At 35.2% G+C, this 12,497-nt stretch overlaps 2 protein-coding genes across 4 annotated transcripts; one reads left to right on the top strand and one right to left on the bottom strand.

The window, feature by feature from the left end:
• The first annotated feature begins 1,475 nt into the window (after positions 1–1,475).
• Positions 1,476–8,884, top strand: LOC104892211 (hypothetical protein). 2 transcript variants are annotated; one of them, XM_048645202.2, is made up of 4 exons: positions 1,476–2,347; positions 5,170–5,295; positions 6,324–7,748; positions 8,402–8,884. In XM_048645202.2, the coding sequence occupies exons 1-3, from the start codon at positions 1,874–1,876 to the stop codon at positions 7,716–7,718; spliced, it is 1,995 nt and encodes a 664-aa protein (XP_048501159.1). In that variant the 5' UTR covers positions 1,476–1,873; the 3' UTR covers positions 7,719–7,748; positions 8,402–8,884. The 2 variants fall into 2 exon arrangements, with proteins under 2 accessions (XP_048501159.1, XP_010676368.1); XM_010678066.4 differs by lacking the exon at positions 8,402–8,884 and having other exon boundaries at positions 6,324–7,980.
• Positions 8,287–10,893, bottom strand: LOC104892210 (hypothetical protein). 2 transcript variants are annotated; one of them, XM_010678065.4, is made up of 7 exons: positions 10,500–10,893; positions 10,045–10,217; positions 9,731–9,833; positions 9,168–9,284; positions 8,896–9,066; positions 8,686–8,803; positions 8,287–8,608 (listed from the first exon to the last, which is right to left on the bottom strand). In XM_010678065.4, exons 1-7 carry the CDS (start codon positions 10,752–10,754, stop codon positions 8,493–8,495), a joined length of 1,053 nt encoding a protein of 350 aa, XP_010676367.1. In that variant the 5' UTR covers positions 10,755–10,893; the 3' UTR covers positions 8,287–8,492. The 2 variants fall into 2 exon arrangements, with proteins under 2 accessions (XP_010676367.1, XP_010676366.1); XM_010678064.4 differs by having other exon boundaries at positions 8,686–8,809; positions 10,500–10,891.
• Between the last annotated feature and the right edge of the window lie 1,604 nt (positions 10,894–12,497).

The following is a 12,497-nucleotide window of genomic DNA, read 5'->3' as shown; positions in this document are numbered from 1 at the left end:
ATAAGGCCTTGTTTGGTTGTATATAGGAAGTCATATTTTCTAGGAAGTTATTTTTCCCATGTATTTGAAATTCCTAAGAAGTGTAAAATTGTGTTTGGTTGATAATGGGAAGTAAAACTTCCTATGGGAAGTTCTTCTTACCTAGGGGGACCTAGGTAAGTAACTTCCTCCATTTTGGAGGAAGTAGAACTTCCTAGGAAGTGCAAATTCCCATGATTTTGCCAACCAAACAACTTCATATACTTCTACTTCCTAGGAATTTGCACTTCCTATGATTTGTTTTGTCAACCAAACAAGGCCTAAGAGTATAACGCTTGACATGCTATCTATGTAAAAAGGGATACAAGAAGGTGATTATTTGCTTCTTTTTTTTTGATACATGAGTGAAGTTAGGACACCGTTTTTTCAAGGGAGACCCCTAACGAACCAAGTGAAACAAATTGTTGAAGATTAGGATTATTAGCGGAGACATCTATGTCAACCTAAGCAACAAAACTATTATGACCTTTTTTTTTTATAGGAGATCTGCTATTCGATTGGCTTCTCGAAAAATATGTTTAATGGTGTAGAACCTGAAATAATGAAGCAGATGTAAAATATCTTCAATGGGTGTTTGGATGTTCCAAGGGCAAGCATAGTGTCCTTTAAAATTCTTATAACTACTTGGTTATCTCCTTCAATATATAAATCTTTGATTTACTAATGGATGGCAAGAAGTCCATTCCATAACCCTAGGCTTCAGCAACAAGAGCTGAGGGAGGATATCTATGAGAACAATGGTTTTTATTCTAATCATATTTTATACTTTGATACAAGCAATTTTTCTAAAACATTATTAATTTCCACCACGACAAATTCAGTCGATACTCGTAAAAAAGAGTACTACTCAAACTAGATTGTCTAGAGAAGATCTTGAAGAATGACCATATAAACAATGGTTAAATGTCAATCATTTGTGATACTTTTTAATGTTTAGCTAACTAATTATTTTACAAGGGGTTCATAATCCTTTTATCTGCTTTGTAGCTAACTAAATTCAGTGAAATAGCTAGTACTCCCGGTATTTTTAATAGATTTTTCAATTTGACTTTTCACTATTTACAAAATTTACGTTGATCATATTTTTTTAACGAATATAAGTCTATATATAAGATGTTGTTGGATGTGTTTTTATCTATATTTCAAAATGTCAACTTTTTAATTTTTTTTACAAATAAATAATTAGATTTATTAATGATTAACGTGATACACTAATAAACATAAAGCAAAAAATGGAGCATTTATTTAGAAATGAACGAGCTAGTCTAGTTCAGTTCCGTTCAATTCAATTCCCTGCAGTTCAATTTCTCTTAATTTATCTCGATTCAATTTGGTTCAATCCAGTTCAACCTCTCTCGATCTAAAAGAAAGAGACTATTCGAGTAAAATTATAACCATGATAATAAAAGAAAGAGACTATAGGGGGACCAATTTATTACCCCAATTGCAAGAATCACAATCATAGTCCGTACTTTTTCTTTCTTCTCCTACAAAAAATATACACACATTAATTTACATGCAACTCTTTGACGATGACACCGATTTTGCCAGGTAGCAAAGAACAGATAATCCAAAAAAAAAACCCAGAGACTGAGAGAATTAAATACAGAAGATTTATGAGTAGTAGAAATCAACAAACAGAGTATACTGACTGAAGTGAAAGCTTAACTCAACACACACTCAAAAATCTTCAATTTTTTTCCTCTTAAATCTAAACAAAATCAGACACAACACAAAAAAATGGGTGAATTTCAGAAGAACAGTCAGAAAAGTGTGAAATTGAGGTGAAAGATGAGATCTTTAGAGAGAGAAAGTGAGAATTTTAGAGAGAGAAATGAAAAGAAAGGAGGAAGAAGGAGAAGAAGAAACAGAAAAAAGTAGAGAAAATAAAGGAAAAGGTACAATTTCAGCGCAAAAAAAGGATGAATTTTTTAGGAGAAGAAGAAAGTATTACTCTTTCTGCAAAAAAGTTAGTGGACCCACTTCTACTACTACGGCTAATACCCCAGTAATCTCATGGAAGGAGGTTGGTGGAGCTCAAAACACCATAATTAAAGGCACAAACCCTTTTCTTCTTCTTTATCCTTCATTTTCTCTCTCTTCTTCTCATTTCTCAGCTAGAAAAATTGCTTGTTTTTTCTGGGAATTTTACCAATATTTTTCATCTGTTAAAATGTATTTGGGTGTTAATAATAATAATCATCAAAGAGGTCGTCGTCTTCATCATAGGATTAATCAAGATGAGGGTTTTGATCATCATCCTTCCTTAGCTGTTGATTTTCATCATGGTGGTTCTTCTGATCATCAGGTAAAATGTTTCACTTTTTTGGGAATTGGTGATTTTTGATGTAAAGTTTGTGTTTTTTTTTGGTTTTATTGATGGTTTTTTTTGTTGTAGAATTGGGTTTTGTTTCAGAAGATTTACTTGTGTTGATCTTTTTGAGTTGTGAACTTGTGATTGATGACATTCTGTTTTAGTGTCATTTACAGTTGCTATTATTAGACCTATGTTGATGTTGATGCATTTGTTTGTAGATTTTAGGTTTCTATTTTTAGACCTTAATTGTTGAATTTGATGACCATTTTTGTAGCTTCTTCTGGTTTCTTAAAAATGGGTGTATTTTCATCATCCATGTGTCATGCCTTTTGTTGTGGTGTTACTCGTTTCTTTATTGAGTTAATTAACTTTAATCTATAGGATTAGTTAGTATTTTGATAGGTGCGGATGACATCTAGCTTAGTTAGTGAAGTCTTGTGGGGTGGTTCCCAAGACTTGGGGGATCGAATCCCATCTACATCAATGCCGTAGTCGAGTATGTTTGATAGGTCTGTCCACAATGTTATGAACTTCTAATGTTACGTTTTTTTGCTATTATACTCTTTTGCTTCACTTTGCTATGATTTGTGAGATAGTTTGTTGTTAATTGTTGCTATTCTAAAGTGGCCGATTGGTTGAATGAAGTGTTTGGGATTTTTTGCTATTGTAGTTTTGTTTCTTGGACGTTGAGAAAAGTTGTATTGTTGATATAGGAAGTTCCACTAACCTAGAGTCCTAGAGGGTCTAGGCAAACAATCTCCTCCATTAAGTTCCCAGGAAAGACTTCCCTGAGTTTTTTGTCAACTAAATAACTCCACAATTTTCAGCTTCTGGAAACTTCCACTTCTCATTTTTTCCATGTCAACCAAACAAGCATTAAAAATTTCTTTTTTATCTTAGGATATTATTTCAGATGACCTTGAGTCCTTGACATAGCATTTTTTCCAAATAACCCCGACATTTTCAACCTTATCTCGGATAACCGTAAACTTGTATTTTGTCATTAAACTTAACGAAATGGCTAACTGCGGTAGCTTCTCGTCTTGTGCAACTAATTGAACTCCTCAAAAAACCATAATTTACTCCTTCAAAGTCACTCATCAATGGCCTTCAACTCATTCTCTCTCTCTCCTCAAATTTTCCTCTTTCCTATTTCCTCTTTCTCTCTCTTGTTCCTCTTTGTGCTGGGATTTTGTGACAACTACATCAACAACACAATAACAGAGCCGCGAGGGTTTGGTGATTCTTTTGGGTAATTGCTTTGTTTTGAGTAAAATTGTAACAATTCTCTCAAACACCCACCAAAATTGTCAAATGACAACAAGAAAAAGTACAAGACAAGAGCAAGAAGAAGCAATTTCAGTTAAATTTCTTGAGAAACATCGTCATCAAATTAGCATCCCTAAACCCCATGAATTACTTGATTTCTTACGAAAACCCTCGAAATTGTTTGACATGTATAAAGATGGTAAGGAAGTTGAGGAGTTCTTTAAGGAGGAGAAGCGAGAAACTAAGGCACATTCTGATGAAGTGGTTGAGCATGTGAAGAGGGTTTTGATGATGTGGGTCGATAAGATTCCTCATTTTAGGAAGGATTTTGGGTTTCCATGGGATTTCAGGAGCAATTGGGTGCACAAGTATCCAAATTTTATTGAGGTTTTAGGAGCAATAATGTGATTTGTTTGGTTGTTTATGCAAGGGAAAATGTGAAAGATTGGGTATAAATAGGAATGGATAGCGAATTTCAGGTGGAGGACAAATCAGGGGTTGGTGGAGGAGGTGGAGGAAAGAGAGGAAATGAGGAGGGCCGTGGAGGGGATGGATGGGAGATAGAGAGGGGAGTTGACACCATTGATGAGGGCTTGAGAAGAGTGAGCATTGAAGAACAAGAGAGAAAGACATGAGTTTGGTTTTTTATTTTAAATAGTTAACGTCATTAGCTATTCCATCAGATTTAATGACAAAATGCAAGTTCAGGGTTATTTTTGCGATAGGGGTGAATATGTCGGGGTTATTTGAGAAAAAGGCCTATATGTCAGGGTCACCTAAGATAATATCCCTTTTATCTTCCCTTAGAATGACAATGAGTATATAGCACCAAACAGGTATCTAAGCCAATCCTAAAGCAAAATTTTATATGTCAAATCAGCAGCATAACAATTTGAGTAAGATCTTGGATAGGTGAAAACTTGGACAGGGCATGAATGGACTCCATATTACTATCTCGGCCGCTGATCGCTCAATTATCCTTCCGAAATAGAGTAGCTTTGTATGGGATGATATGAGCCAAGGACTTAGGATTGACTATCTGTGCATATTAATGCTCATTAGCTATGTTTGTTCAATCGAATTCTCTCTAAAACTGAAGGATTTCGACTCACTTGACGACTTCTCTTGTTGTTCTGTTAAGTAGTCTTGTGCTGGTAATCTTGGGGAAACATAATGCTTTTATTACTTGGATGAATGATGAATTTGACAAGTAATGAAGGAGACGATTGTTCCATAATTTACTCCTAGAAATGGTGTCATTAGTTTCTCAGACATGCCTCGTGAAAGCTTGGAATTTTGAGTGTACGTTTAAAACATTTACGTGGATGGAAATCATGGGATGCTTTTTCCATAATTTTGAGTAGAAGTTTCAATCTCTACATTGAACAAATGTACATTATCTTTGGCTCACACTCTCACCTAGATATTCAACACCTACTTTGAATAATATGACAAGAAGAATGTTTTTTCCAAAAATTTGGAAAAAGGAATAGCTCATCATGGTCATTCGCCAATTTAAGCTTATTCAATCTGATGTATGGCAGCCTTCAAGTGCTGGCAGCTTGAGGAGACATATTGCAGCCTCACTGATGCGGCATCATCAATCAGCAGAAAAGAATAAGCATGCTCTGCAGCCTCTTTCTCCTGCAAGCTATGGTAGTTCCTTGGAGGTACTTATCTTTTAATACTGTTATCTTTGTCCAATGTTCATAGAAATAAGAAGAGGTATTTTGTGTCTTTATCAAACCAACACAATTTTGTGTAGCATGTGCATTTAGTAATGTATGGCAACTTGTAAATCAAAACAGTTTGTTCTGTCTTTGTGATGACCAGAATATAGCTTGCAATGCCTGATTTCTGGCAGTTGAGTTTCCAAATCTTTTCCGTTCATCTATGACTTGCTATCGCCATTGTAGGCTACTTTGATGAACACTTGTACAAGTTTGAATCGTAGATGGGGATGTATTCAAGTATATACACTAGGGTGTGGGCCTGCACCAATTTCTTCTCTTTTTTTTCCGTGGAGCAGATCTAAACTGAATTGGATGTCAACTTACTCATATACAGTTACTAGTACCAGATATTTGGAATGTGTCAAGTTGTCAACTAGGAAATCTTGTGAATATTTTGCATTATTTGGCCCTATATCTCAATTGTCGAGTATGCATAGCCCATGTTAAAATGTTGGTAATCCAAGCTGTGAAATGAATAGTTGAACATGTATAGTTACATGTCTGAGGTTTGAATTAGTGTTATACTTCCATTGCCTCTCCGGGGGGGGGGGGGGGTCCATGGTTAAGGTGCAAATTAGCAGGTAGTACAAGTACCGTTACAGCATAATGATTACTGAAGTAGCAAATTGCATCTCTAGACCTGTTCCAAGTGCTAGAATTTGCAGTTTTTCGAGCAAGTCTAAGTTAAGTTATAAGTAATTAAGGTTAAAGACTTGGATTGGACATGTAACTAAGACTGAGAGTCTGGCTTGGCTATTTTGTAAAAACTCGGGATCTTCTCCAAATATGAAGTATAGAAGTGGCCATATTCATGTTACAATGTCGGGGAATCGACATGGGTTTTTGAGGCAATATGAAGAATCCAAGTAATAATGAATAGTCTAGCTAAGATAGCCTTTTTGCGGGATCAATTTTTCTTCATGTTACTTTTTCTGCTCTTAATGGTTTGGTTTGTCCTTATTCAGATGGCTCCATATAATCCAGCAGTAACTCCCGGCAGTTCGATTGAGTTAAGGGGAAGGATTGGTGACCCTAATTACGGCTTTAAAACATCGACCGAATTGCTCAAAGTGTTAAACCGTATATGGACGCTAGAAGAGCAGCATGCTTCCAATGTGTCTCTAGTGAAAGCTATGAAAAACGAGCTGGATCATGCCCGTGGTAAGATCAAAGAGTTGCTCAGAGATCAGCAGGCGAATCGACATGAGATTAATGATTTGATGAAACAAATCTCACAAGATAATAACCTAGCTAACAAGAAGAGCAAAGAACAAGAGCGAGTAGAGGCTGCTCTTCAGTCCGTAAGAGATGAATTAGGAGATGAAAGGAAGTTGAGAAAAAGATCTGAAAGTTTACATAGGAAGCTAGCTAGAGAACTGTTCGAAATCAAGGTTTCCTTTTCAACTACTGTAAAAGATCTTGAAAAAGAAAAGAAATCAAGTGACCTTCTTGAAGAACTCTGTGATGAGTTTGCTAAAAGTATTAGGAAATATGCTAAACAAATGCATGATGTCAAACAAAATTCTGAGAAAGACTGGAATGGTATTGGTAGTCATGATAATTTGATCTTACACGTTGCTGAATCTTGGCTTGATGAACGAGAGCAAAGGAGAGACCCGGGAGCAGAAAGAGCATCTATAGTTGATAAATTGAGACCGGAAATAGAGACATTTCTCACAACCCGACAAACACCAAAAATAGACAATATGGATACTATTGATCATCACAAAGAGAGCCGTTTAAGGCGCCGTTCGCTCGAGTCGATTCCTGAGATTGGGACAGCCCCTGAAGATTCTGCCTTTTCTGACTCCCGCTATGCTGAGAGAAACAAAGCAGGCCCCAGCCACTACGAGGAACAGGAAGAGCTAGCATTAAACAGGAGGAGGAAGGGTCAAAGTCCTCCTAGTATTCAGATGTCGGAACCTCAAACCACTCCTCGTGAAATTGATCTGCAGGTCATGAAAGCCAGTGAAGCAACCCCAGGCGAGATCAGCATGCTGCAGAAGTCTGAAATTTATGATTCGTATCAAAAGAAAAAGAGTTACGATGAAGAGGGGCATGGGTCAAACTCGAAAACAGTTGATAAACTAATTAGTGAGTTGCTACTGTCGGAAGGTGGAAGTTTTCCTACCGAGTATGATGACTATAAAGAAGCTGCTTCGAGTAACACCTCTACACTGAAGAGAAATGCCAGCCCTGTAAGACAGTGGATGACAAGAATGAAATCCCCAGATCCCAGAATTTCTGAATCATCTTCAAAAATGCAGTCAGTTAGAGAGAATTCTCTAAAAGCCAAGTTACTAGAACCCAAGTCAAAGGGGCAGCGTTCACGTTTGAAGATTCTAAAAGGTTCATCATGAATTATAAAGAGACATTGCAGAAGTTTAAATGTATAGCTTACTGATTTTTTTTGTCTTGCTAACATGTTTTTAGAGCTCCTTTCATCAATTGTCTTCTTTCTTAAAGTTTAATTATTTGGACTTTGTATGAAATTTGTGTCATAGCTTTTGTTTTTGTAATGATCTTACAAATATGTACATACTCCCTCTGTCTTTTAATAGCTTTTGTTGAATGCATGCTCATGTTCTGGATGCTTTCGAGCGTTTAGTTCTCGATTATTCACATTTGTTGCAACTGTAGCTCTTACAATAATGGCTTCCTTCTCTTAATGTTTTTTTTTTGGCAACTTACAAAAATGGCTTCTAATTTCCCTTCTCCTTTGTTTTTTAGAGCAAAATGTAAGTTAACAGAAAAGAATATCTATACTGTTCTTCAAGTAGAGGTTACCAATTACTTCATGACTTCATCTCACTTTAGAGCTACTATGTTTGCATTTCCACAGTGAGGATGTTATGCAGGAGGTGTTAATGTTGTCATTGTTAGGTGCAGAGTTGGATGGTCCAGTTAAGTATAAAATCCATGGAAACGTTAGCAAGTATACCTTTTTTCTAAAAATTATGCCGTAAAAGAATACAGATACAATATTATCTTGCAATTCAAAAGCATCTAATACTTGTTTCTTGCCATTGTAATTATGTTGCAGCCATGAGACGCTCGGATGGCTACGCAATTGGCCTCTACGAACCTCTTTGAGATTGTTGTTCATGAAAGAGCATTTGATAGTTGAAGAGCCTCTAATGCATTTGGAATAAATGAGTAACCTTTCCTTCTTTTGGGTTCCCTTCAATGATAGATAGTGTTGGTCCATCAAGATTGAACACGGCTGTGCACAACGTGTACAATGTCGGTCCTGCAAAAACAGGTTTGCATGAAGTTACTCTAAAATCGCGTATAAGAAGAAGGGATCATATGCATGTCGCTGTGTACCTGTCATGTAAATGGGATATCTTTTGTCATCTATGTCTCCAAGAAGTGAAAGGAAATCATCTATTGATTCTTTTGGCAATGAAGATGCTCTTTCTTGTCTGCTTCTTGAATTTTCATCCTGTATCTTTGATAACAAGACATGATTTCTTGTTAGAATTAATTATTTTTGTTTGGTTAAATGAAGAGTTAGTTCAGATCATTCTTTCTTACCTGTGGAACTTGAAGGTGAAGATACATGTTTGCATGGAAAAATGGTGTTGCATTGATCTCAAAGACTGATGATCGATTCCTCGATGCTGTTTCCACGTTCAGAATCTTGCGTGTTGGTATATCGATTAGGTTATAGCTATGTCCAACAGACACTTCTGATGACTGAATTTTCTGAAAAGATGCATGTATAATGACTATTAAGATTACTCACAGGGAACTTTTTGCTCCATTTGGATAATGATTATTAGAATATATGGTTTTTAAGCTCTAACCTTGAGTGCATCACCTATGTTCGTTGCTTCAAGCAGATCTCTTGAAATAAAGTTTCGTCCAATACCTCCAGCTATGATTTCATCGTCACGAGGTGGTACTGAGTTCAATGTGAATGCCTTGAAAAACATCATGAAGGTACATAAATGATGAAACAAATCCATTCTATGTGAAAGGCTACATTTTTCAGAGAAGATGCAGGAAAGCAGGTTTCTTCATATCCTTGACTCGGTATCCATATAGGATACGGATATATACGGATATACCCAAGTGTCTAATTCGTCTATTTTATGTAGTTCTTGGAAGTTTTTGGTAAAGTATATATCATGGTGTCTTTATCCATGCTGAGTGTCAAGCGTCCAAAATGGTACTTGACGATAAAATGAAGTACTTATTAACTGTTTCAGAACCAAATGTAGTTATGAATAATCTATAGGTGGGATCTCCTGATATAACTCTGTTGCATCTAAAACTGCTATGAACCTAATTTTTGCGCCACTCCCCCAAGAATAAAAATGTGACCTCAAAGTGTATTATGCACATAATAATAAAGTTCAGAAAGTACCAATCCATGGCTGTTGAAGCCAAATGCACAGCTTGGGAGCTCTCCTGCATATGTATATGCTGTAAAAGAATGTCCATTGCTTAAAGTTGCTCGGATCAAATACCTACAACACACAAGATGAAGATCAGAAGATTGCAAGCGAAGGATGTTAATTTGTTTCTTTTCTTTCTTAGAAGTATCTCATATAGTCTTATGTCAAACTACAGTCAGTTTTGGCCAGTACTTAGCTCAGTTCATGTAAGTATGTAACTTCTCAACGCTTATGTCTTAACTCGAAATATTTTTACTGAATGGAACATGCAGTGCATACGTACGTGTGACCAACTAAAGCAACATTTGCGTCTTCATTGTGTGCTGCAATGGCTATGCTATTACTTACTACCAGAACATCAGAGCAATCATCTGGCGTATCTTCTACAGGTGTGCTCGCGCCTTCTTTCTTTGGCATAAATGCTAATATCTCTTTCCTGAAGTTGATTAGTATTATCTGCACACATAAACACAGGAAAAGAAAAGACTTCATAAACATAATTGCAGTACACATGGTGCTTTGAAATACTCTGGCAATGCAAATTTTTGTGTTAAACAGTCACCATAATGTTCTGTGACCAATTTAAACTGTCTGACAGAATACTAATGCAAATTTTTGTGTCAAACGGTCAGCATAATCTTCTTCTGTGACCAAGTTAGACGGTCTAACAGAATAGAATGTGACTATTTCTCCAAAATGTACATTAAAGCAAATAAAAAACAAGTATGTTATCTGTACATCAAGGAGAGGAATGCCACTTCCTTCCGCAATCCCAATGAGCTCATCCCAGTAACGCGCAAACTTGTTGCGGTTATTGTTAGAAAGAGAATCGATAAGTGATTTTGCAAGATCGGTTTTAGCGAAAGGGCGAAGCTGTGTTTGGAGAATAAGGTCTGTTGCTAATCTGCTGTTTATTAAGGATGAGAATTTCTCTCCTATTAGATACCCCAATTCATAGGAGCTCTTACATGGTCCAACTTCAAATATTTCCATGAGTTTTCTTTGCTTATAAATCTTCTTACTTTGTGTTTTTTTTCTATGTTCAAGCAAAACAAATAACTTGACCAAAAAGATAGTACTAAATGTTTGTGATTTTGAAGTTTAGTCTCTTGTTTTCTTATCTTTTTTGTCTTCTCAACCTCCACCTCTCATTTTTGATATTTATGTGGATCTTCTGGGCGCAGGAGAGGCCCACTATGATTTATGGGCCTAATTATTGCCTTATTGGTTGCATATGTTTGTGTTTTGAAGATTGAGAATTACGTTTGGGCCGTGATGTATGTGGTGGGCCTATTTTTCAGTCTATTGGTTGTCTTTAGAACAATATGATAATTTAGCTTTTGCACACAATTAATAAATTCTCATAAACTTTGAAACCATTAGTGGTGAAAGTTATTCGGATATAAACTAAAATTTAATTAAATTCAAACCGAATTAGTAATTCGAATTGAATATGGATTATGTTTGGGCTGGATTCATATTGATTTTTTTTTTTGAAAAAACAAATTTTCGGATTTGATTGGATTGAGTGTTATTGGATCCGGAAATCCAATATATCCGAATAGTAAATATGCTCTATATTTTTTATTTTATGAGTGGGCTTATATTGATTGATTCTTTTATAGAAAAAAACCCCACATATATGTCGGGCAACCTTTACCTTCCCTTAAAAGTTTAAACCCTGACTTGTTGCTGTAAAGTTAAACCTACTGTGTAGTTAAACATGTTTTTATGTTGTTGTTTAACCTTCTGTTGTAATGAATTATGAGTTGTTATTAGTTTATTAATGAGTTTTTATGGAATTGTATGAATTACTTCTATTGTCGAACACTTTATTTTGATACTTGCACCAAATTTATTTCAGCGAAAAACATAGTTTAAAATTTTGGATATTTCGGATCGGATTCAATCTAGTGTATGAAAACTCGAATTGTATTGGTTTGAACTCAAACTCTTATTGATTTCAATTTAGATTGGAAAATTAAGTTTTTAGCTCTTTTTACACTATTTAAATAATTATATTTTCAATTATATATCATCAAAACAACTTTCATTAAGTTTAATATTACTATGTTTGTCTCAATATATATTATTATTAAAAAATAGTCTTTGATTTCTATACTTTTTACTGACAATTCTTGACGATATTAATGATATCAATTGTCAGCACTTCTGTCATTTAATTTTTGATTTCATTGATATTTGAAAAGATTGTTTGGAGATAACTAATTTTCTAATTAGTTTTTTTTTTTAATTTTTATAATATGCCCCATTTGGACTGGTAATGATGTATGCCAACTTATACGTCTAGAAGCTCAACACCAACTACAATAATTGAATCTAACACTATATTGATCAATTAACTAGTTATTAGACACAAGCGATGTTCCGAGTTATTAAAATTTTATGTTATAAGAGAGCATCGAATGTTACATAATTCATTAGTTAGAACTTTATTATACGAATTAAGGTCATGAGATCAAATGTTGTACAGAACATGCATGTTATGAATTTTTTTTAATATATCATGATGATATCGAACGAAACATACAACTAAAGGGATAGTACCATTAAACGTGTAAACTTGCTTCACATTGCTTTTTAATATACAAGTCTACTTTTTTTTTTTTTACTGATCCTTATTCGAGTCGGGTTAGACTCCATTGAAATGTAATGTGTACAGCTCTTCTAACAAGCTTTTTTAGGGTTGGAATACCAACTTGAAAATTAAGTTGA

The sequence above is a fragment of the Beta vulgaris genome, chromosome 5, assembly GCF_026745355.1.
Source record: "Beta vulgaris subsp. vulgaris cultivar EL10 chromosome 5, EL10.2, whole genome shotgun sequence".
Lineage (NCBI taxonomy): Eukaryota > Viridiplantae > Streptophyta > Magnoliopsida > Caryophyllales > Amaranthaceae > Beta > Beta vulgaris.
Note: the sequence above shows the minus strand (reverse complement) of the source record. Positions and strands in the feature narration are given on the sequence as shown.